At 35.7% G+C, this 24,834-nt stretch overlaps 1 protein-coding gene across 1 annotated transcript in view; it reads left to right on the forward strand.

Annotated features, from left to right (window-relative positions):
• Window positions 1–20,545: 20,545 nt before the first annotated feature.
• LOC149246649 (patatin-like protein 2) overlaps window positions 20,546–24,834 on the forward strand; it is a 35,598-nt gene continuing 31,309 nt past the window's right edge. Inside the window, exons 1-2 of the mRNA XM_089442106.1 lie at window positions 20,546–21,010; window positions 21,346–21,454. Coding sequence (XP_089298232.1) covers window positions 20,546–21,010; window positions 21,346–21,454 — 574 coding nt within the window. The remainder of the gene's footprint in view (window positions 21,011–21,345; window positions 21,455–24,834) is intronic.

Below are 24,834 nucleotides of genomic sequence, written 5' to 3' on the forward strand. Positions count from 1 at the left end.
GCTTCCATCCCAAGCTTCCTCTTCAATAAATTGAACATCTCTGCTCACAAAAAACTTCTTGGTGGATGAAATATACAACCTGTAAGCTTTGGATTCCTCACTGTATCCAATGAAAATACATTTCTCCCCTTTGTTGTCCAATTTCTTCCTTAGCTGATTTGGAATGTGTGCATAAGCTACACAACCAAAAACTTTCATGTGGGTGACTCCTTGCTTTCTTCCACTCCATGCTTCTTCTGGAACTTTATTCATTACTGCTTTTGTAGGACACCTATTCAAAATATATACTGCACAGTGTACAGCTTCAACCCAATAATCATTTGGCAAATTCTTTGCCTTCAACATGCTCCTCGCCATATCCATGATTGTTCTGTTTTTCCTTTCAGCAACTCCAGTTTGTTGTGCGGTATACCTTGCTGTAAATTGCTTATGAATTCCATTTTCTCTACAAAAACGTAAAAATTCTTTGGAAATATACTCACCTCCTCTGTCAGTTCTCAAAACCTTGATACACAGCCCACTTTGATTTTCTACAAGTGCTTTGAAAATTTGAAATTTTTCAAACACTTCACTCTATTCTTTAGAAAATAAACCCAAGTCTTTCTGGTAAAGTCATCAATAAATGTTAGAAAATATTGGCTGCCTGCAAGTGATGGAGCTTGCATCGGTCCACATAAATCTGAGTGGATAATTTCTAAGGGTGCTTTTACCCTTATGCTTTTTCTGGTTGGAAAACTTTCTTTGTGTTATTTCCCCGATATACAACCTTCCCAAAGGCTGTCTGGCTTTCCTATCAATGGTAATCCTCTTACCATTCCTTTTCTACTGAACAAATTAAGACCTCCAAAGTTGAGATGTCCAAATCTCAAATGCCACAACCAATTTTCATCATTTGGTACACTTTGGAGAGCCTCTTATGTCACTGCTGCAATTTCTTCTTTATTTTTTAAATTTGCCCTTATTCTGAGAGGGAACATCCTGTTCATTGTCATCTTCACTTCAGCAACACAACATTTGTTGGGTAATCTATTCATAATGGTGCATACATCATTCTCAAAGAAAACATTGTAACTCTTCTGAACAAGCTGTCCAATACTCAAGAGGTTACACTTCATTCCGGGAACATAGTAAACATCTGCTATGGTTTTCTTTTCACCTTTCTTTGTAAATATTTTAACTTCTCCTTTTCCCATAACAGAAATTTTACTATCAGTCCCAAGTGTGACTTTTGACTGCACACTCTGATCTAAAGTAGAAAACAAGGCTATGTTTCCTGTCATATGGTTGTTGCAACCAGAATCTAGAAACCATATATCCTCACTGTTTGTTTCAGCCATATTACAAACTAACAACACATTATCTTGACTAATATTTTCTCTAGTGATATTTGCACTAGATCTATTACTCATATCATGCTGCTTCTTCCTACATTCATTTGCATAGTGCCCATATTTTTTACAATAATAACATTGGACATTAGATTTTTCATACCTTTGTCCTTGAGCATGATGTTGTCCACTTTGCTGGCTGCTGCCATGGCCTTGGTTCTGATTTGGATTGTTGCCTTTTCCTTGAATGTTTGCTGAACTGTTTCTTCCACCTCTGTATTGGCTTCTGCCTCTTCCTCTCTTGTTTCCTCTGCCTTGACCTCTTCCTCTTCCAAGTGACATCTGGGTCTTGAAGGCTTGCTCTAGAGATAAGTTTTCATTTCTACTCAACCTCTGCTCATGTGTTATCAGTGATGCATGAAGTTCATCAACTGAAAAATTTGAGAGATCCTTTGTCTCTTCTATGGTGGTAACAATCACATCAAACTTTGAGAGTAGGCACCTCAATAGTTTCTCCACAATCCTTCTTTTTTCAAGAGTTTCTCCGTGGGACCTTATCTGTGTGACCAAACCAATTGCTTGTGTGAAGAATGAGTCAATATTGTCTGACTCCTTCATATGCAGGTTCTCAAAATCTTTCCTCAGCAACTGTAGTTTTGTTGTTTTCACTCTCTCCATGCCTTGATAGGCTTTCTTGAGAGTTTTCCATGCTTCTCTGAATGTCTTGGCTGCTGCTATCCTTGGAAACACACTCTCATGCACTGCTTGATATAAGAATACAAGGGATTTTGAGTCCTTCTTCTTATTTCTCTTCAACAATTCTTTCTCTGCCTGAGTTAATCCATTAAATTCTTCTTCATTTGCTGGCTCTTCAAATCCATATTCAACAAGTTCCCATAAATCTTGTGAAGAAAACAGGGCTCTCATGGTTATTGCCCAGTAGTCATTGTTTTTCCCATTAAACTGTGGGAGCTGGGTATTAAACATACCCACGTTGGTGCTGGTCATTCTTTCAATACTTGATTGTGTCAAAAAAATTCACTTAATTGTCTTCAACAGCTACAAAAACTAAACTGAAAAATACATTGACAGCGTTTTTGCTCTGCTGGATAATTTGCTGCAGCAAGAAATCTTCTTTCAGCTTCTTTGATGTCTTCAAAGAGCCTGGACAAGCTCTGATACCATGTCGGGAATTTCTGGTTATTCCAAACAAAATACAGTGGAAAAATCCTCTGTTACCACTGTTGGGAATTTTCTGATAAATTCCGAAACAAAAAAAAATATGAACAGAGAGTAATACTTTGTTTTCGGGATTTCTGATAATTCAAAAACACAAGAACAGAGCATAAAATAATACTCTACTTTGCCTCAGGATCAAAAACTGATCAAAATAATACTTTGTTTTAATATAGCGAAAACAGAAAAAAAAATCGCTTTGCTGTAACTGGTGTTGCAGCAACGCAGTTTTTTCAGTTGTTGTAACTTGTGTTGCAGCAACGTTGTTCGTGGTGTTGCAGCAATGTAAATTTTTTACGTCAAGTATTTTTTAAGTTACGGTGTAACAGCAACAGGTGATTTGACACGATAACTTTTGGTGTAACAGCAACAGGGATTTTTGACGCAAAAACTTTTGGTGTAACAACAGCGAAGATTTTTGACGAAATAACTTTTGGTGTAACAGAAACGGGGATTTTTGACGCAATAACTTTTGGTGTAACAACAACAGAGATTTTTGACGAAATAACTTTTGGTGTAACAGCAACGGAGATTTTTGACGCAATGACTTTTGGTGTAACAGCAACGCACAAAATGAAACTTCTATTTATGAACGATAAACTAACTGATAAAATAAGTCTTCCTCACGTAGAGGGATCTTCACAAAATATTATGCTAAAGAGCATCTTCCTCTTGACAGAGGGATTACAGCAGGAACGTTTCAGTTCCACAAACCAGCGATCTCGGAAAATTACAATTTCAGCACTGCTGTGCAATACAAAAAAACTCTCAATCTGTTTCCTCTGTTTTCTACTTCTATTTCTATTTCAATTCTATTCTATCTTTTCTACACTGTTGTGTCTGCATTTTATAGTGCGGGAAAGGGTCATCACCGCTTTAACTTGTTGATGAAGTCTTTGCTGCTCATGATTAACAGATTTGATCTTTTGCTATATTTCTTGAGCCGGTGGTGATGAAATCTATGAGTGATAAATGCTGCAACAGCTCGAGGCTGGTTCTTTTCTCTTTCAGCCGTTCTGCTCATTAATATGGTTGTTGAGAAGTAATGATGTAGCGCTGGATCTGATCTTCCTCCTTCGGGAACACAAAAATAATTAAGAGTGAAAAGATTGTAATGGCGGTGACTTAAAAGATCGAGAATAAATGTGGGGTGCCGGATCAGGACAAATAAGTAAAGTAGCTGTTGTTGTTTTGTTCACTGCAGTTGAAATTATAATTTCAACATGTTGGTGAATCCTTCTGTGAGAGGAAGATGTTTTTTTTGTAACAGTCAGTATCATTAATGAATAGAAACCTTTTGTGTGTGTAAAAATCTGTCTTCAGGAAACAATTTTTTTTTGTTTTCTTTGTGTTAAGGAACAGAGTATTTTTCTCTGTTTATTTGTTTGGAATTATCAGAAATTCCCAACATGGTATCAGAGCTTGTCCAGGCTCTTTGAAGGTGTCAAAGAAGCTGAAGGAAAGATTTATTGTTGCAGTAGCTTCTCCAGCAGAGTGAAGACTCAGTTAAGAAAGAATCCAAGGTATTTCTCAAGCTAGTTGTTGTGTTACTGTTGAAGACAGTAAGTGATTTTAAATACACGGTCAAGTATTTTGAAGCATAGTTAAGAGTGAAAGAATGGCTGGAGTCAGCACTAGCATGGGTATCTGTAATACTCAGCTCCCACAATTTAATGGGAAAAACTATGACTATTGGGCAATAACTATGAGAGCTTTGCTTGCTTCCCAAAACTTATGGGAATTTGTTGAGGATCGTTTTGAAGAACCAGCAGATGAAAATGAGTTTAATAATTTAACTAAGGCAGAGAAATATCTGTTGAAGCGCAATAAGAAGAATGATTCTAAAGCCCTCTACTTTTTGTATCAAGCAGTGCATGAGAGTGTGTTTCCAAGGATAGCAGCAGCTAAGAGATCCAAAGAAGCATGGTAAACTCTCAAGATAGCCTATCAAGGCATGGAGAAAGTGAAGACAACAAAACTACAGTTGCTGAGGAGAGATTTTGAGACTCTCTGCATGAAGGAGTCAGATAATATCGACTCATTATTCACACATGTGATTGGTCTAGTCACACAGATAAGATCTCATGGAGAGATTCTTGAAGAAAGGATGATTGTAGAGAAACTATTGAGGATCCTACCCTCAAGGTTCGATGTGATTGTCACCACCATAGAAGAGACAAAGGATCTCACAAACTTCTCAATTGATGAACTACATGCATCACTAGTAACACATGAGTAGAGATTGAGTAGGAATGAAAACTCATCTCTAGAGCATGCCTTTAAGACCCAGATGTTCTTTGGAATAGGAAGAGGTCAAGGCAGAGGAAACAAGAAAGGAAGAGGCAGAAGCCAAAACAGAGGTGGAAGAAACAGTCCAGCAAATGCTCAAGGAAGAGGCAGCAATCCAAATCAAAACCAAGGCCAAGGCAACAACCAAAAAAGTGGAGAACATCATGCTCAAGGACAAAGGTATGATAAATCCAATGTCCAATGTCACTATTGTAAAAAATATGGGCATTATGCAAATGAATGTAGGAAGAAACAACATGATATGAGTAATAGAACTAGTGCAAATTTCACTAGAAAAAATACCAGCCAAAATAATTTGTTTTTAGCCTATAATATGGCTGAAGAAAATAGTGAAGATGTATGGTTCCTAGACTCCGGTTGTAGTAACCATATGGCAGGAAACATAGCCCTGTTTCCTATGTTAGATCAGAGTGTGAAGTCACAAGTCACACTAGGGATTGATAATAAAGTTTCTGTTATGGGAAAAGGAGAAGTAAATGTCTTAACAAAGAAAGGTGAAAAGAAAACCATAGCAGATGTTTATTATGTTCCTGAAATGAAATGTAACCTCTTAAGTATTGGACAACTTATTCAAAAGGGGTAAAATGTTTTCTTTGTGGATGATGTATGCACCATCATGGATAAAACACCCAACAAACAATGTATTGTTGAAGTGCAGATGACAAGGAACAAGATGTTCCCTCTCAGGATGAAAGCAGATTTAAAAAATGGAGAAAAAATAGCAGCTGTGACACAAGAGGCTTTCCAAAGTGAACCAAAAGATGAAAATTAGTTGTGGCACTTGAGATTTGGACATCTCAACTTTGGAGGTCTTAACTTGTTGAATAGAAAAGGAATGGTAAGAGGATTACCATTGATAGAGAAACCAGACATCCTTTGTGAAGGTTGTATCTTAGGGAAATAACACAGAGAAAGTTTTCCATCTGGGAAAATCATAAGAGCAAAAGCACCCTTAGAGATTTTCCATTCATATTTATGTGGATCGATACAAACTCCATCACTTGTAGAAAACCACTATATAATAACATTTATTGATGATTTTATTAGAAAGACTTGGGTTTATTTCCTGAAGAACAAAAGTGAAGTGTTTGAAAGATTTTGCAATTTCAAAGCACTTGTAGAAAACCAAAGCGGGTTGTATATCAAATTTCTAAGAACTGATAAAGGAGGTGAGTATATCTCCAAAGAATTTCTACATTTTTGTAGAGAAAATGGAATTCATAAGCAGTTTACCACTAGGTACACTCCACAGCAAAATGGAGTTGCCGAAAGGAAGAATAGGACAATCATGGATATGGCGAGGAGTATGTTAAAGGCAAAGAATTTGCCAAATGATTATTGGGCTGAAGCTGTACACTGTGCAGCGTAAATTTTGAATAGATGCCCTACAAAAGTAGTCATGAAGAGAGTGCCTGAAGAAGCATGGAGTGGGACAAAGCAAGGAGTCACCCACATGAAAGTTTTTGGATGTGTGGCTTATGCACACATTCCAGATCAACTAAGGAAGAAGTTGGACAGCAAAGGGGAGAAATGTATTTTCATTGGATACAGTGAGGAATCCAAAGCTTATAGGTTGTATAACCCATCCACCAAGAAGCTTATTGTGAGTAGAGATGTTCAGTTCATTGAGGAGGAAGCTTGGGATGGAAGCATAGAGAAAATAGTGAATCTTAAAAACTCTTTGTCACATGATAAAAATGATGAGGAGATGGCTGAAATACATCCCCAAACAGCAGCATCAATACAAGGGCAGCAAAAGACACCCTTGAGGAGAAATGAAAGTGCTTCTCCAAGCACATCATAAGGAGGAAATTCAAATGCTTCTTCAAGCACTGATACACCAAATGAAACAGGTAAGATGTTTAGAAATTTAAGTTACATTTATGAACAAGAGGCAAAAAATGAAAGTATGAACTCTTTGTTTGCTTTATATTGTCATGTTGATGACCCTGTTCATTTTGAAAAAGCAATTAAAAATAGGAAATGGATAGAAGCTATGGATGAGGAGATCAATGCCATAGAAATAAACAAGACATGAGATTTAGTTGAACTACCAAAAGGAAAGGAAGTCATTGGAGTTAAATGGGTCTATAAGACCAAGAGTAATGCTGAAGGCAAAATAGAAAGACACAAGGCAAGACTTGTTGTCAAAGGATATAAGCAGCAATATGGGAGAGACTATGAGGAAACTTTTGCACTGGTTGCTAAAATGAAAACCGTGAGAGCAGTGTTGTCCATAGCAGCACAGAACAAGTGGAAAGTTTACCAAATGGACGTGAAGTCAGCATTCCTAAATGGAGTATTAATGGAAGAGGTTTACATTGAACAACCTCTAGGCTATGAAAAGAAAGGCCAAGAACACAAAGTGTGCAGATTGAAGAAAGCTCTTTATGGGCTGAAGCAAGCACCAAGAGCGTGGTATAGTAGGATAAATTCTTATCTACTGGAAAATGGTTTTGAAAAATGTGAGGGAGAACCCACCCTCTACATCAAAGAAAAGGATGGTAAAATACTCATTGTTGTGTTATATGTTGATGATGTTATTTTCACAAGTAATGATGATTACCTTATTGAAAATTTCAAAACAATTATGAAAGAAGAATTTGAAATGACTGACATGGGTTTGCTGAGATACTTCTTAGGAATAGAAGTAGAACAAAATGGAAATGGGATTTTTATCTCACAAGAAAAATATGTTAATGAAGTGTTGGAAAGATTTAATGTGCAGGAGAGCAAAAAAGAAATCACTCCCACAGTGATGGGATTAAAACTCAGCAAAGAGGACAACGACAAGGATTTTGATCCTAGTTTGTACAAAAGCATAGTTGGTAGCCTCATGTATTTGACTGCAACTAGGTCGGATATAATGTATGCTGTTAGTTTAGTTTCCAGATTCATGGAGAGGCCAAAAGAAGTACATTGGCATGCAGCAAAAAGGATTCTAAGGTATGATAAAGGTACTAAAAGGTTTGGCATTTTATTTACTATTTCAGAATGTTCAGATTTAATTGGATACACTAATAGTGATTGGGAAAAAAGTGTAGATAGAAAAGCACATCCGGTTATGTTTTTCACATGGGTTCAGGAGCCATTTCATGGGCTTCTAAAAAACAACCTATTGTAGCATTGTCTACAGCAGAAGCAGAATATGTGGCAGCTACAAAAGCAGCGTGTCAAGTAATTTGGATGAAAATGATGTTAAGGAGTTTATGCCAAGAGAAAACAAAAGGAACTGTGACTTTTTGTGACAATAGCTCAGTTATTGCATTATCCAAGAATGTTGTGTTTCATAAGAGAATGAAACACATTGACACAAAGTTTCATTACATCAGGGAATTGGTAAAAAATGGAGAAATTGTTTTAGTACACTACAGGACTCAGGAGCAGGTTGTTGATATTCTGACCAAACCATTGGGACAGAAAAATTTTGAGTTTTTGAGGAAATGTATGGGTATGACTGACAACCCAACAGTTGAAATTAAAGGGGAGTGTTGAAATGCTAATTCCAACTGCAATGTTTTGCTAGAACCCGCCTTTTAATAGCGATGCCAAAACTACCAGACTTCCCCGCACCACTTTTCAACGAATGCTGGTAATTTTCAAAGGGCAGCGATCACAATCAATGATGGATATGTGTCTCAGCAGTCCTTGCCAAAACCACCATTCCTCGGCGCATAAAGTTCAGCAAGGAAGGGCCTTGCGATATTGTCAATAGCCATCCGATTATTTTGGGGCAGATCAACAGTTGATGTACAGGCCTGCACCAGGAGCCATTTAATACTTGACGTGACGTGAAAGTTTATTGACAGCCATCGTTTATCAGAAATTAATTAATGTGAAATTTATTATGGTCGTAGAATGTAGGTAAGGTTTTTAATTTTATTGTTTTTTATTTCATGGGAGTAGTTCCTTTTACGGGACAAGTAAAAGGTGAATATTATGTTTTTGTTTTGTTGTTCGTTGACTATGTAATGTAGCCCAACAGAGCGCGAATGTAAGTTTTCTTTTGTTGTTGAATATGCAATGTAAAGCACAGCAGTGAGAAAAAGATGAAACAGAGCAGTGTTAATTCTGAATTTTAATCTCAGAGAATGAATCATCAATTGTGTTCAAGACTATGCCCATTGACTTTGGATTCATGGGATGTATTGTAATACGCAGAAGCATGAATGTAAAAGAGAAGTAAAAATTTTTACACGCAGAAGTGTTAATTCCTTTTAAGAGACAGAGTAAATTTTATTTTACTGCCTCTAAAGCAGTTCTGTTGGTGAAATCCTTCTGTGAGAGGAAGATGTTTTTTTTTGTAATAGCCAGTATCATTAATGAATAGAAATATTTTGTGTGTGTAAAACTCTGTCTTCAGGAAACAATTTTTTTTGTTTTCTCTACGTTAAGGAACGGAGTATTTTTCTCTGTTTATTTGCTTGGAATTATCAAAAATTCCTAACAATTTTGATCCATTTTTTTTAAGTGTTATAATTAAGGACAAATTGCTTCCCCAGATTCCACATCAAGGAAATTCGTTGACATGTTATCCTAATCCTAAGGTACAAGTCATGTTCTCAAAATTTTAATTGAAGGTACACAATTATATATAAGGAATACCGGATTGTTGGCTACAACTCCCTCGTCTATGAGGTTGTAGCTTCTGGTGTTGCCCGAAGAATCTCGTCTTTTGAAGTAGTAAGCAGGAAGATATATTGTAGATGCTGCAGTTCCAATGCAGACATGAGACAAAAGTACATTTTTCAACTAATCTTGTTTGGCTTGCAAAGAGATTTAGAGATTTTTTAACTCGCATTGGAAATCAAGTCTTGCATTTAAAATTTTAGGCACTATGGATTAATTATAACATAGAAAGTTTAATTTAAAAGTTGAGAATATTTGTTGAGATTAATTTCACTGTCCTTCAGGTGTTATCACATTTGATTCTGTTAAACATTAAAAGTTGATAATATTTGTTGAGATTAATTTCAGTGTCCTTTTAAGTGTTATCACATTTGATTCAGTTGTCTATACAATCAATTCAATTTTAAAATAATTTAGCGAAGTTTCACTCCATTGATTTATTATCGATGTTTTCTATATATTTTATTCAACTATTTTGAATATTAAAAAAAATATCCACAATATCTCTCCATTCTTTATCAATATGGTAAGTTGCTACAATTTGATGTCATCTGTGGGAATTACGACGTTCGTTAGCCTATGGTGTAATCGTATATCCCCACATTTTTTTTATGCATCTGTGTAGGTAAACCCCAGTATATATGGGTCCCTTTAGAAGCCCTGCATCGACCAAGAAACCTCCGTCAATCATTCAACTTCAAATGATTTACTTATCTATTCAAATAAAGTTTCATGTTGTAAGCAAAAATCCATGTTAAACTAATTACTAAAACAAAACATTTGCAAACAGCTAAAGCAACCAGAAAGAGAGAAACATGTCAGTATAACCAGAGTTTGAGATGACAACTTAAACTAATTATTAAAACAATTTTTTTACAAACAGTTACACACCCATAAAGATATATACACGTTTGTCATGGTTGATTTCGATTCAGTTTAGTCAGTTGAGATCCAGTTTAGTTTAGTTATTGTGCCGAGAGGCTTATCTTACAGTCTAGTATGTCCGGGGCATGTAAGTATGATTTTGCTCAAAGTCAATTTTTTCGCAAACAGTTACACAACCATAAAGAGATAAACAAGTTTTCCATTGTTGATTTCGGTTCAGTTTAGGTAGTTGAGATCTAGTTCAGTTTAGTTATTGTGCTGAAAGGTGTATTCTATAGTTTAGTATGACCCAAACTTGTAAGTATGATTTTTCTTAAGTATTCTATAGTGTAGTATGACCCTGAACTGTAAGTATGATTTTTCTCAAAGTTAATTGTTAGCTAATATGGGCCAACATAAAAATAAAAAAACAGAAATCTAGATAATGTTTATGTTAGTCTCTCCAATAAATATTAATAATGAAAATAGAAAAAACTATTGTTGGCTGAAAAAAATGAAAATAACCATATAGATAAAAAAAATTACAATACAATTATCCCATACCTTTAGATAAAAAAATTACAATACAATTATCTCATGCTTTCAATAGCTCTTTTATTATATACTTTGAATTTGAATGGATCATAAATTTACATTCAACAATTTTTTTTACCGTATTAAAATTCTAAATTAGGTAAAATTGTAAACATCTTTACACTTTACTAAAGGCACTACCATTTCTTAAATCAAAATAAAAAAGTTAATTCAACACAAAGAATCCAAAATCTTTTAAAATTTCTTTTAATTAATTATTTATAAAATGAATCCTTAAAAGGAAAACTATATCCGCTGGGTATATTAAAATCTTTATACACAGAAATATTTCTATGTCAAAGTTGTAATATTAGAACATATTCATTCGATGTAGATTTATTATAAATTTTGTTATCATGTCATGTAAAAAACATTATTAAATCTAATATTAATATTAATATTATTCAACTTAATAACTTTTAATTAATATAATATTAGACTTTTTTATATTACAATATATATTAATATATCATGATATATATTAACTCTAGATATATATGGGAGAGAAGAACAAAGTCGTAGAGTGATAGAGGTCGAGAGATAGAGGGAGTGTGATAAAGGAGGAGAGAGAGGGAGTGACAAGGGAGAGATGGAGAGAGAGTGTTTACGCTTGGGGTGAGATAGAAAGACAAAGAAGGAGAGATGGGGGGAGAGAAGGATAGAGGGAGTGAGATAGTGACAAAGTTGGAGGGTGAAGAGAGAGAGAGAGAGGTGGGAGAGAAAGGGAGATAGCGAGGACATGAGAGGGAGAAGGGGAGAGGAAGGGAGAGAGAGAGAGGAAGGGGGAGAGAGAGAGGAAGGTAAGAAGAAAGACACATAGCGAGAAAGGTGGAGAGAATTAGAGGGAGTGATAAGGGAGATGGAGAGAGAGGGAGAGAGGAAAGCAAGAGGGAAGAGAGATAGAAAGGGGGAGAGGGAGAGAAGGGTAAGAGAGAGTGTGAGGGAGAGGAAGAGGGATGTAGAGATAGATAGATAGATATGCAGAAAGAGTGTGTATGTTTTGGAGGTGATATAGAAAGAAGAGAGAGAGAGAGAGAGAGAGAGAGAGAGAGAGAGAGCATGTGTGTTTGGGAGTGGGGGGGGGCATGTGGGGTGAGATAGAGAGAAAAAGAAAGAGAGATTGAGGGAGATATAGATATAAATGGAGGGGGGAGAGATGGAAGAATATTTCATTCACTAGATGCATTGATTTTAGTGTAGATAGTGATTTCTAATCCTATTTGATTGCTTACATTGAAGGAGATAAACTAAATTGGAGGGGACATGAGGAATGAAGAGAGAGAGAAGGAGAGGAATGAGAGAGGGAGAGAAGGCTATAAGAGAGAGAGAGGGAGACACAAATATGAAGGTGGAGAGAGTAGGGGAGAGAGAAGGAGAGAGGGAGGGAGAAAGTTGCAGGGTTGGAGTGCAAAGAGAGAGAGAGAGATGGGGGGAGAGAAAGGGATAGAGAGGAAGGACGAGAGAGACGAGGAGAGAGGGAGAGACAAAGAGATGGAGTTGGAAGGGGAGGGAGAGAAGAAGAAAGACATAGAGAGAGAGAGAGAAGTGGAGAGAGAGAGAGAGAGTGAGTGACAAGGGAGAGATGGAGAGAGTGTGTGTATGTTTGGGGGTGACATAGAGAGACAAAGAAGGAGAGATGGAGGAAGATATAGATATAGATGGAGGGGGGAGAGAGGGAAGAAGATTCCTTACACTAGATGCATTTTTTTTAGCATACATGGTGATTTATAATCCTATTTGATTGCTTGCATTAAATGCATTGATTTTAGTGTAGATGTTGATTTTTTATGATATTTGGTTGTTTGCACTAGATTCATTAATTTCAGTGTATATGTTGATTTCTAATCCTATTTGATTGCTTGCACTAGATGCATTGATTCCAGTGTAGATGTTTTGTAATTCTATTTAATTGGTTGCACTAGATGCATTGATTTTAGTGTAGATGGTTATTTATAATCCTATTTGATTTCTTGCACTAGATGCATTGATTTCATTGTAGATGGTGATTTATAATCCTAATTGATTACTTGCACTAGATAAATCGATTTCAATCTATATGTTGATTTCTAATGATATTTGATTTCTTGCACTAGATGCATTGATTTCGGTGTAAATATTGATTTTTAATGATATTTGATTGCTTACACTAGATGCACTGATTTCAGTGTAAATGTTGATTTCTAATCCTATTTTATTGCTCGCACTAGATGCATTGATTTTAATGTAGATGTTTTCTTATTCTATTTTATTTTTTTTACTCGATGCATTGATTTCAGTGTAAATGTTAATTTCTAATTATATTTGATTGTTTGCACTAGATGCATTGGTTTTAGTGTAGGTGTTGATTTTTTATTATATTTGATTTCTTTCACTAGACGCATTGATTTCCGTGTAGATGTTGATTTCAAATCCTATTAGATTGCTTGCATTAGATGCATTGATTTCAGTGTAGATATTTTTTCTAATCATATTTGATTTCTTGCATTAGATGCATTGATTTTAGTGTAGATGTTTATTTCTGATTTGATGTAACTAGATGTATGATGGTACATTAATTTTAAAGTGATTGGATTAATAGTGAGATTGATTTTAGTTTAAACGCAAAAAAATTATTGACAATGTGCATTGATTTTGTGTTATAGTAATTCAAACTATTAATATTGGAGAGAAAGAGAGACAATATAAGATGTTTACTACAATAGCTCAAGTTAAAGATTTGAATGGTTTACACTTTAAACAACACTTTTCATATAATCAATATAAAATTATGGCAAAAATAACAGGGGTGACAATAAGAATAATACAAAAAAATACTTTGAGATTGATCGCAATGAAGGCTATTTTTAATTGACTACATTCTTATTATTCACATTCTTTTCCATTCAACACTATTACATTGTCACTTTGCATTCGGATTTTTTATTTCATCATTTTTCATAATTAAAGTTATTAACAATATCTATCATCTCAACATATTGAGGTAACTGAGAAAATTTAAGATTAAAACTACTCTTCAAGTTAAATTTAGTAATACGTGGAGGGACACTATTAAGAATTAATTAGTTGTCAAAAACTGTGTTACCTAAAATTAAATGAAATAGATGTGCAATTTCAATCCTCCTACAACCTATTGACCAGATTATCTTCCTTCTTCATCACCAAATAATTACTAATAGACAATTACATGCACATATAGAAATATAACGCAAAAATTGTAACATTCATGAACATTACCATTCAAATCCAAACACATAAACACACAAAACACTCAAAGAATCCAAACAAAGGCACAAAAAAACACTCAAAACATCCAAACATAGACATACAAACCATTCAAGGTGAGCAGCATAGACTAAATTAAATAATATAATTATATGGTCATGTTATACAAATAAAACATAATTTAAATTTCAAAGTATGAAGTTTATCTCAAACATATACATAATAATGATAATATAAAACTATTACATTGTTTCCCTCAGCTTCAACCAACCTAGATCCATCTAACTTCAGATCTATCATGGGCCGAGAGGGATTAAATTCCTCAAGGTGTGAACCTTTCCTCAAATTATACACTCCAAAAAGAATGATTGCACCTCGAGGGATTCGATCCCTCTCGGTGCATGATAGATCCAGAGTTAGATGGATCTAGGCTCGTTTATTGTTTCTTGTCTCCCATCTGCTACTCAATGATGAGAAGAGCAAGTTCGCTCCATTTCCATTTTCAAGTTTATTCTGTCTTTATTTTCTTTATTAATTCTTGTCAAATATAACAAGAACTATCGATTAACCTATGAGGTGTAGGTGTATACCATTTGCTTGTTGGGTTCAGTCCTCGCTAGTTCACAAGTTCAAACCTCATGGGGAGAGGTTGAGAATGGAAGCGACTTTGGGGAATTAAGCTTTCCAAGGGGCAGCCAGGCTCAACTAAGCCATGTAAAATCTTAGTGATAAACATCCCATTATTCTTAGATCAGTCTTCTTCCATCCAATAAAAGTGTTAGCTTAGGCCTAAATTCAGCCTAGTCAAAACAAAAAATCCAAAAAAAACAAGACGCGACTAGAAGGAGAAGGTTTGAGGATGGATGCCACTCTGAAAAAATTAAACTTCCCAAAAGAGACCACACATAATCCTAATCCTGGTAATAAATATCCCATATAATTAGATCAATATTTTTCCATTCAATTAAAAAAAGTCCCAAAAAACACTCCAAAAACCAAAACTATCAATTAACTTAACTTATTATTTTCCTTTATCTCGCTCTATATATATATATATATATATATATATATATATATATATATATATATATATATATATATATATATATATATATATATTACGTGAGTAGACAGTTTTATATAAAAGAAATAAGTAATTCGTTTTAGAAATGAATTAATTAATTAATTAAATTATATATTGAAAGTTTCTGTTGTATTGGGGAGACGACTGGTTAGAGCAAGGGTTTCAAGCATTTGCAAGCATTAAACTCCATGGAGGGGTGCAAAGGGGGGAGCTCCACTCTCTCCTACATTCAGGCAGTCGCCAGCTGAGGTAAGAAACCGATAGAAATTGCCAGAGGTCCTTCAGGAGAAGGGAAAAGGAATATTGAAGAGGAACATGATTTGACCAATACAAAGGAGGATAATAGAACAACAAAAAATGAGGAAGAAGACAAGAAACAGGAAGCAGAAAACAAAACGCAAAAGGGTTCGTGTAAACCTAAGGTTGAGGTCACACCCAGAGTAGTTTTAAATGATCTTGCTCTGCAGGCGCACAGGGACCACATGCGGACCTATGCTATCATTTGTAAATTCATCGGATTATGGCCCACAGAAAAGGTGATACAATTGGATTAAATACCACTGGAAATTGAAAGGAGGCATAGACCTACATCTTGGGTCAAAGGGTTTCTTCACTATGGTCTTTACAAACATCGAGGACAAACACAGGGTGTTTGAAGGAGGGCCCTAGTTCTATGTAGCTGCAGGCCTCTACATGCGGCCTTGGATGATCAATTTAGTACCGGAGCTAGAGACTTTCACTTCGGTCCCAGTCTGGGTAAGACTTTATTCCCTACCTCTAGATTACTGGCAAACTGAATCTTTATTTGCCATAAGAAATAAACTAGGGCATTTTTTCAAAGCATCTGAGGCCACCAAAAGGGGAAATACACTTCCTTCGCACGAATATGTGTGGAGATGGATCTCTCTAGAGCTCTACTGGATGAGGTCATCTTGGAAGTTTTTGACGAAGAATGGGTGCAAACAATACATTATGAACATATTCCTTTCAGATGTCGCAGGTTCCATGAGCATGGGGACCTATTTAGAGACTTCCCTCTCAGTAAAATAGAAAACAAAAGTAAAGCTACCCACAGTGAAAGACACTAAAAACTTTCAAAATGTGGGATATAGAGGAAAGGGGGGCAAAAGGGGGCTAAAGAAACATCAAACAAAAGGACAACATGCCAGTCTGAACAGGTTCCAAGGACTAGAAGAAGAGGAAGAGACAACAAAGGTAGATCAGGTAATGGAAGGCAGCCCAGGCGAGAAGGAGAAGGAAGAAAATAGTGGGCAAACATAGGATATTAATAAACAAAAAGAGACTACGCTGAGCGATGGGGAACTAGAAATGGACCAAGAAATGACCCAGAGTGAGATGGAAATGGAGGATCATGAATTGCAGGATATTCTTGATAGGGAACACCTAGATCTGGAAGGGTTCTTGAAACAAGGGACCATGGGAGGGGTAGAATCACTACCTCAAGAAGAGTTTAACAGAGTTCATCAACTATTCCTATGGATAACTCAGGCTAATGGACTGGAAAGGAAAAGAAGCAAAGAAAGGCTAGGCAATGAAGGTGTGAAATCTATGCAAGCCACACCAGGATTAGCTCCTAGAAATCCAGGAAGGAAAAGCGGTAGAAAAAAGCAGAATGAGTTATTGATGGAATGTGGAAAGCTAATGATAGATTCAAGTATTATGAAATATCTAACCAGCTACTCGTTTACAAATCTTTCATAATGAAGTTGACATCTTGGAATATCAGAGGTCTAGGTAGTAAAATAAAGCAAAGGATACTTAGTAATAGAATGAAACAAGAAGCTCTGGATATGATCTTTATCCAGGAAACTAAATGTTCCATTCAAAAAATAAAAGAAATACATAGTAAATGTCTCAATAAATATGAGTTTCTAGAAGTTAAAGTAGATAAAACAACAAGAGGTATACTTACTCTTTGGAAGCCCCAAAAGATTGGCATAATATATGCTGAGGCAGCTAGGAATTATTTATCAGTGGTTATTCAACCTGTGGGAGACAGGGAGATTTATTTAATTACAAACATTTATGGCCCCCAAAGACTGGATGATAAACTCAAGCTTCTAGATTCTCTTGTGGAACTAAGAGATAGACACGTAGGAGTACCATGGATTATGGGCGGGGACTTCAACATGACCAAATCACTGTAAAAAAAAAGGTGGGACCAGAACTTTAAGCAACGACTCTATAGCATTTCATAATTTTATAGACAACATGAAGCTAGTTAACACTGATATGAGTAATGGCCTGTTTACATGGAACAATAAGAGAGGAGGAGAGTCTCAAGTAGCCTCTAAGTTAGACAGATTCATAATCTCAGAGGACCTTATGCTGACAGATAGGGAAATGACAGTGACAATTCTCCCCTTTGGAGGCTCAGACCTTCAAGGCATTAGCACCCCCAAGAACAGACCTTTTAGATTTGAGAATATCTCGCTCACCCACCCAGATTTTATCAGCAACATTGCAAAATGGTGGACAAAAGATCTGCATATTTAGGGTACGAGAATGTTTCTTCTACACAAAAGACTAAAACACATCAAGCTCAGACTCAAAGATTGGAACAAAAATGAATTTGGTAATATTTTTGAAGCAAAAAAAGCTGTTGAAGGTAAAATGCAGGAACTCAATCAAGCCCTAATCACGGATGGCTTTGATAGAGTTAGAAATGATCAAGTCACCAAGCACCATCAAGACTAGGAGAATTTAGTAAACAAGAGGAGATATTTTGGAGACAAAAATGGAGAGTTCAATGGTTAAAAGAATGGGAGATAAACACTAGGTTTTTCCATAGATCCACCATGGCGAACAGTTCTCATAAGAAGATCTCATCAATCAAGGACTCTGAAGGACAACTACTCAATACCCATGAAGATATAGAAGTTGTGTTGGTTCAGCACTTTATCACAGAGGATACCATCTTAGACAAAGCTCATTATATCAGGGACTTAACAAAGCGCATACCTAAACTAGTAACAAGAGAGGATAATTTCAATCTCAATAGGTCGATGACTGAAGAGGAGGTTAGTGAGGTCATCAAAGAAATGCAAAATGGTAAAGCACCAGGCCCTGTTTCAATGTTGATTTCTTTAAATCTTGCTAGAACATTGTAAAGAAAGACATTCTAAATGTTGTGGAGCACTGTCGGATGAATAGAACCATTTGGAAGGTGCTCAATACATCCTTCATCTCTTTGCTCCCCAAACAGGACAATGCTCAGACTCCACACAGATTTAGACCCATAGCTTTGTGCAATGTGGTGTACAAGATAATATCCAAAGTTATTGCCAATAAACTCAAACCCCTTCTTCCTACTCTAGTTTCTGTGGAGCAAACAGGATATGCGGAGGGTAGAAAAATTCTCAATAACATCATTCAAGTACATGAGATGGTTCATTAATTGTTAAGCAATATAAAGGCGGGAATGATTATGGAATTGGACCTTGCCAAAGCTTATGACAAGTTGAATTGGACCTATATCAGGAAGGTCCTTCTAGCCTTTGGATTTGACCATAACTGGATAAGATGGGTTATGGCCCTGGTGACTTCATCTAGCTTTTCAATTATGGTTAATGGTTCTCCATCCAAGACTTTTACTCCTACAAGGGGCCTCAGGCAGGGAGATCGGCTCTCTCCCTTTCTCTTTATCCTCATGATGGAAGGACTTGGTCGAATAATCAAGCATGCCAAAGAAGTGGGTAACATCAAGGGTCTCCAACTCTCCGAGATTGGACAAGCTTTGACCCATCAACAATTTGTTGATGACACCATACTGCACGACATCCCCACAGTTAAAGAAGCGCTAGCTTATAAACAAATCTTGAGTGACTTTGCCATGGCTACGGGTATAGAGGTAAATCTCTCAAAATCTAAGATTTTCTTCTTTAACACTAATATTGCTATTTAGAGGAATATCTCCAGAATTTTACACTTTCAAAGAGATATCCTTCCTTCCAAATACTTGGGACTTCCTCTAACTGATAAACCTTTGCACAAGAGTATTTGGGAGCCGGTGACTAACAAGAAGCAGGACAAAACCCAGAAATGGACTATCAGATATTTGAACTTGGCAGGCCGGCTGGTGCTTACAAAAGTTGTACTTCAAGCAATCCCTGTCTTCATGCTTTCAGCCCTTCCAGCTCCAAAAGGAGTTGCAACAATTTAAAACCATTCAAAGAGACTTTCTTTGGGGTAAGGTGGAGGAGAGAAAGAAATGGGCCTTGGTAGCCTGGGATAATATTTGCAAACCTAAAAACCACGAAGGTCTTGGAATGGATGATCCGGAAGTGCTAAGCAAAGTTTTAGGGGCAAAATTATGGTGGCGTTGGGTAAAAGATCCAAAGGCTCAGTGGGCTTGTATTTGGAAAGAAAAATACGCCAGCAATTGGCAAGACAGTGATCACATAAGGATGACTCGCATCATAAAAGGCTTCAACATCTGGAATAAAGCTTGGGAGAATAGAGGCTTAGTGCAAAAAAATAGCTTATGGAAATCAGAGAGGGAGATCTTGCTTTGTTTTGGGAGGATAAATGGCAACAAGAACCTACACTGCTAAGAGAGGACTTGGTGAACCTCAAGAATGAAGTTGATTCCAAAGGGTTACTTAGGGTAAAATATTTTTGGGACCAAACCAATAGTGAAGGAAAATGGCGAACCTGGAAGAATATGGGATACAGGGATGGTAGCCCCTTGAAAGTAAAAGCTGATGCACTTCTAACAATGTTGGACCAAAGGAAAATTCTGGTGTCAAAGGGGCATGACCAACATAGATGGGGCAATAATAATGAAGGTACCTTCAATCTTAAGGAGGCAAAAAGCATAATCCTGGGGCTTGTTTCTAATGAATCAGACATGGTTTGGCAGAACCTATGGAGGCATCAAGGATGGATGAAAATCAAACTTTTCATGTGGCTGGTACATCATAATAAAATTTTGACATGGGAAAAAATTCGGAATAGGGTTGTTCTGGGACCATCTAGATGCCAGCTTTGTGAGTCTCAAGAGGAAACGATGGAGCACCTACTCAATAACTGCATTTTCACCTCCAGGTTGTGGGATTCTTTTGCCACAATTTTCAGACAGACAGACAGGGACAAAGGAAGCATTATCAATACCCTTAATAACTGGAGAGGAAACTTCTCTGATTATGAAATTCTTCGCACAGCTTGGGCTTTAACTCCAAGCTTCATCATATGGAATGTCTGGAAAGAAAGGAACTACAGAATCTTCAAAAATAAAAAAAGTTCCTCCCAAAGCATTATGGCGCAGATCTTAAGACAGCTTAAGGAGACGGTGGGAACTTTAGTGCGAACTTCCCCAAAAACTCCACCTTCAGAAGCGGAAATGCAGATACTTCTTCAGTTGGGTATGCAGGGGCTTATACCACAGGGCATGGATAGGAAGGTGAAGAAACTGGTCAATAAGCCAGACTGCTGGCATCCGCCCCCTCAGAGTTTTTTAAAATGCAACATTGATGGGGCCTCAAAAGGGAACCCGATTATTGCTCGTTATGGAGGGGAGTTGAGGGATGAAAATGGCTGCATCCTTTTTTTTTTTCATTGCCATTTGGGAAGAGCTACAAAAAATATGGCGGAACTAATGGCACTAGAGCAATGTTTGGATATCTTGAAGCAGGACAATCTTCAGAATATAATAATTGAAGCGGATTTTGAGTTAATCATCAACTCGGTTAAGAGAATCTGTTGTGGTATGGAGCCGGAAAAGGTCTCAAGACACTGGAGGATGCTTCAAGTCTTCCAAAGGATACAATTTCACCTTCAGTGCTTGCGAACCATGAGTTTCATTCATGTACAAAGGACGAAAAAAAAATTGGCAGACATTCTAGCCAATCAAGGGGTGCTCTGCACCAAAAGCAGTGTAAAGTTGAGATGGCAAGGGATGCCTCATGATAGATTGAGGGAGCATTGTCTCAATCAGGTGGATGAGGACAGAACAGTATATCGAAACAGAGTTGGACAACAATCACAGAGACAAGGTCTAGTTGATTCAGATTCACTATGAAGTGTTATTTCAAAAGTGAGGTTACAATTGGGATGCAGGTCTTTCTCTACTTCCTCAGCCCAGGTAAGCGCAAACACAGGAGTCTAAGGTGGAAGTTGTTTGGCAGACAGCGGTTCTCGGATGATCGGACGGAGAACATCAAGAATGGTAAGAATATTTTCATCTTCCTTTGGTTCAAGCGCTGGAGGAGTAGGGGTGGTGCGATACCCGGCTTTCTCAGCAGACTCAAAACCCCTGCTTTACTTCCCGTGGTGTCAATACTGCCCTCGGGGTAATTTCCATTATATCGCATGCCCTTAAAGCAGGGAGTGGTTTCTTGTAGTTGGAAGTGATTCCACTCACCACGCAACATGTGGCCAAGGGTGGGGAGAGAATACCGCCCTCATCGTGCGGTAATTCTCAGAGCTTTTAGATCATGCAATATGATCCTCTGCCATTGGATTAGGTGAGGAAATCAGCGGTCAAGGAATAGCGTGCATGTTGGTGGGTCCAGGATTTGAATTGTGTATAGCTGTGCGGTGGGTCACTAGGGGTTCGGGATGGCCACTCATGCATTGTTTATTTCGGATTTGAATTATTTCGGGTCTGTTGTTTGGGTATTTAGGACCTAGTTGGTGGGTTTAATATTTTGGTGAGGTTTATACCTAGGGCTAAAAGGTTTAGCCTGTGGGTGTTTGTATTTTATGTAATTTTATCCTTTGGACATTTTGAATAAGAAGGCACGACTCTTGCATTAGCAAAAAAAAAAAAAAGGTTTATGTTGTATTTATTAGGATAATTATGATCATCAAAATGTATTTTTTAAATATTAATTTTATATGTAATATTTATTTATTTATATTTTTTAGTTTATTTTATGTTTAAGGTGTTTTCCAACTCAGTATGGTAGGGATGTTGTAATGTAATATAATGTCTCATAAACATTTGGATAAGTTCAAATTACATAAAATTAAAAACAAAACAAAATAAAATATTAAATAATAATTAATAATTAATAATTATATTTATAATTAATTATAGGTAATAATTAAATCCTCCAAGGACAACTTAATTGGTGATCAAAGTAATGTCATTTTTGGTGATCAAAGTAATGCGAGTCCTCGTAACACTGAGAGATCCAAGGCTCAAATCCCTTAGGTTGTGACCTTGATTACAGAGAGAATGAGAGGTCGTAGGCTCCTAACCTTGTTTACAGAAAAGAGGACAGGCCCCGACCTGGTTTACAAAAAAGAGGACAAAACCTGACTTGGTTTAAGAAAAGAGGACATAACATAGACCTTAGAGGTTTCTAGCAAATTTGGAATTATCATGGATATAGGCTATATGCTATTCTTATTATATAATGTATTACAATGTTAAGTTGCAATATGTGACTTAAATGAATTCCTCTTAGATTCTAAACAAACTAGATGGGAAAATAAGTGACTTTTTTTAAAAGACCCCTTTACATTTATAACATAATATATATTTTCTAAGTATTTTAATAAATATATATTTTTTTTGTTATTTTTAAATATTTAAAATAAAGTTAACTTTTTAAATTACAATATTTATATAGATAATTATTTAATTTTATATTATTGCAAAGTATGTATATAAATGTTTTAACTAATTTTTTCTTTTACTTTCATTTTAGAAAAGTTATATTCTTTTTTAGATTGTTTTTCATATTAATTGCCTATCATTTTATTTGGTCTACATTTTGAAGGAACTACTCTGGTTTATCCTTAAGATGAACATGAAAATCTGATCTATCCACAAGTTTAAATAATATTAAATTAATATACAAATATTAGGAAATAAATTATTTGGTATAAAGTAAGAAATTAACCATGGTGAAAAAATACTAATTTCAAAAAGTAAAACAGAAAAATAAACTCAATAATAAATAAAAATATAAATTTAGAAGGTAAAATTATTTGAAAGTAAATATCTACAATAACCATTTATATTATTCTCTTTTATTAATAAATTTTAAAATGAGAATATAATCCAGAAATTAATTAAACTATCAAAATATTATTATATACTTATATAACTAAAAAGTATATAATAATATATTTTAACCTAAAAAAAATATTTTCAAATATATTATAATGAAGAATTATTTAAAAAAATCTAATACTAAAAAATAATATTTATGTAATATTAAAAAGAGAATGAGAAAAAAATAAAAGGTAACATTAAAATGTTCACGAAGAAAGAGTAAGAATATACAAACATAATGTTAATTTTTGTAAATTTCTTTACTATAATTAAGAAATTATATATATATATATATATATATATATTTATTTATTTATTTATTTGTCAAATAATCAAATATTAATGCTCAGAAACCAGTGAGCTTAACCTTCAAAGAAAAAGCAGTATTTGAAATGCACTAATATGTGTTCTAAGATAGCTGGACCTGGGCCAATGGAAACCTTGTTCAGATCCATGACATCCAGCATAGTGAGTATGGGTGGCTTTCTCATCACTCCCAACAACACCTACACTGCTATTGGTGGAACCTATTATCCCCTCTTTTTAAAACATACAATGGATTCCTGTTTTCGGCTTTATCCTTTGCTTGAGAATACAGTGTAAAATCCCTATGATCATGATTTTCTTTGTTATATAATACCAGTAATCCCCATTTTGTCGATATCGTTTAATGGATACTTTGTTTTCGTTTTCTTTGAATACACAATGTAGAATAACTATGATCACGATTTATCTTAATCTCATGACACGCAAGTCGTTAATATTTTAGTGTCTTGCAACCGCGTTAAAATCACAATAAATTTGATGATGATGATGATGATGATGATGATGATGATGATGATGATGATGATGATGATGATGATGATGATGATGATGATGATGATGATGATGATGATGATGATGATGATGATGATGATGATGATGATGATGATGATGATGATGATGATGATGATGATGATGATGATGATGATGATGATGATGATGATGATGATGATGATGATGATGATGATGATGATGATGATGATGATGATGATGATGATGATGATGATGATGAGAACTTATTTTTAGTTTGTCGTTTTCTTTGAATGCACAATGTGGAATAACTATGATCACGATTTATCTCTCATGAAAGGCAAGTCGGTGATAAATTTGATGATGATGATGATGATGATGATGATGATGATGGCGTTAAAACCAGTAATCCCCATTTTTAGTTTGTCGTTTTCTTTGAATGCACAATGTGGAATAACTATGATCACGATTTATCTCTCATGAAAGGCAAGTCGGTGATAAATTTGATGATGATGATGATGATGATGATGATGATGATGGCGTTAAAACCAGTAATCCCCATTTTGTCGATATCGTTTAATGGATACTTTGTTTTCGTTTTCTTTGAATACACAATGTAGAATAACTATGATCACGATTTATCTTAATCTCATGACACGCAAGTCGTTAATATTTTAGTGTCTTGCAACCGCGTTAAAATCACTATAAATTTGATGATGATGATGATGATGATGATGATGATGATGATG

This window comes from Pinus tabuliformis, chromosome 7 (assembly GCF_031772625.1).
Source record: "Pinus tabuliformis cultivar Carrire ecotype Pingquan chromosome 7, CPIR1, whole genome shotgun sequence".
Classification (NCBI taxonomy): Eukaryota; Viridiplantae; Streptophyta; class Pinopsida; order Pinales; family Pinaceae; genus Pinus; species Pinus tabuliformis.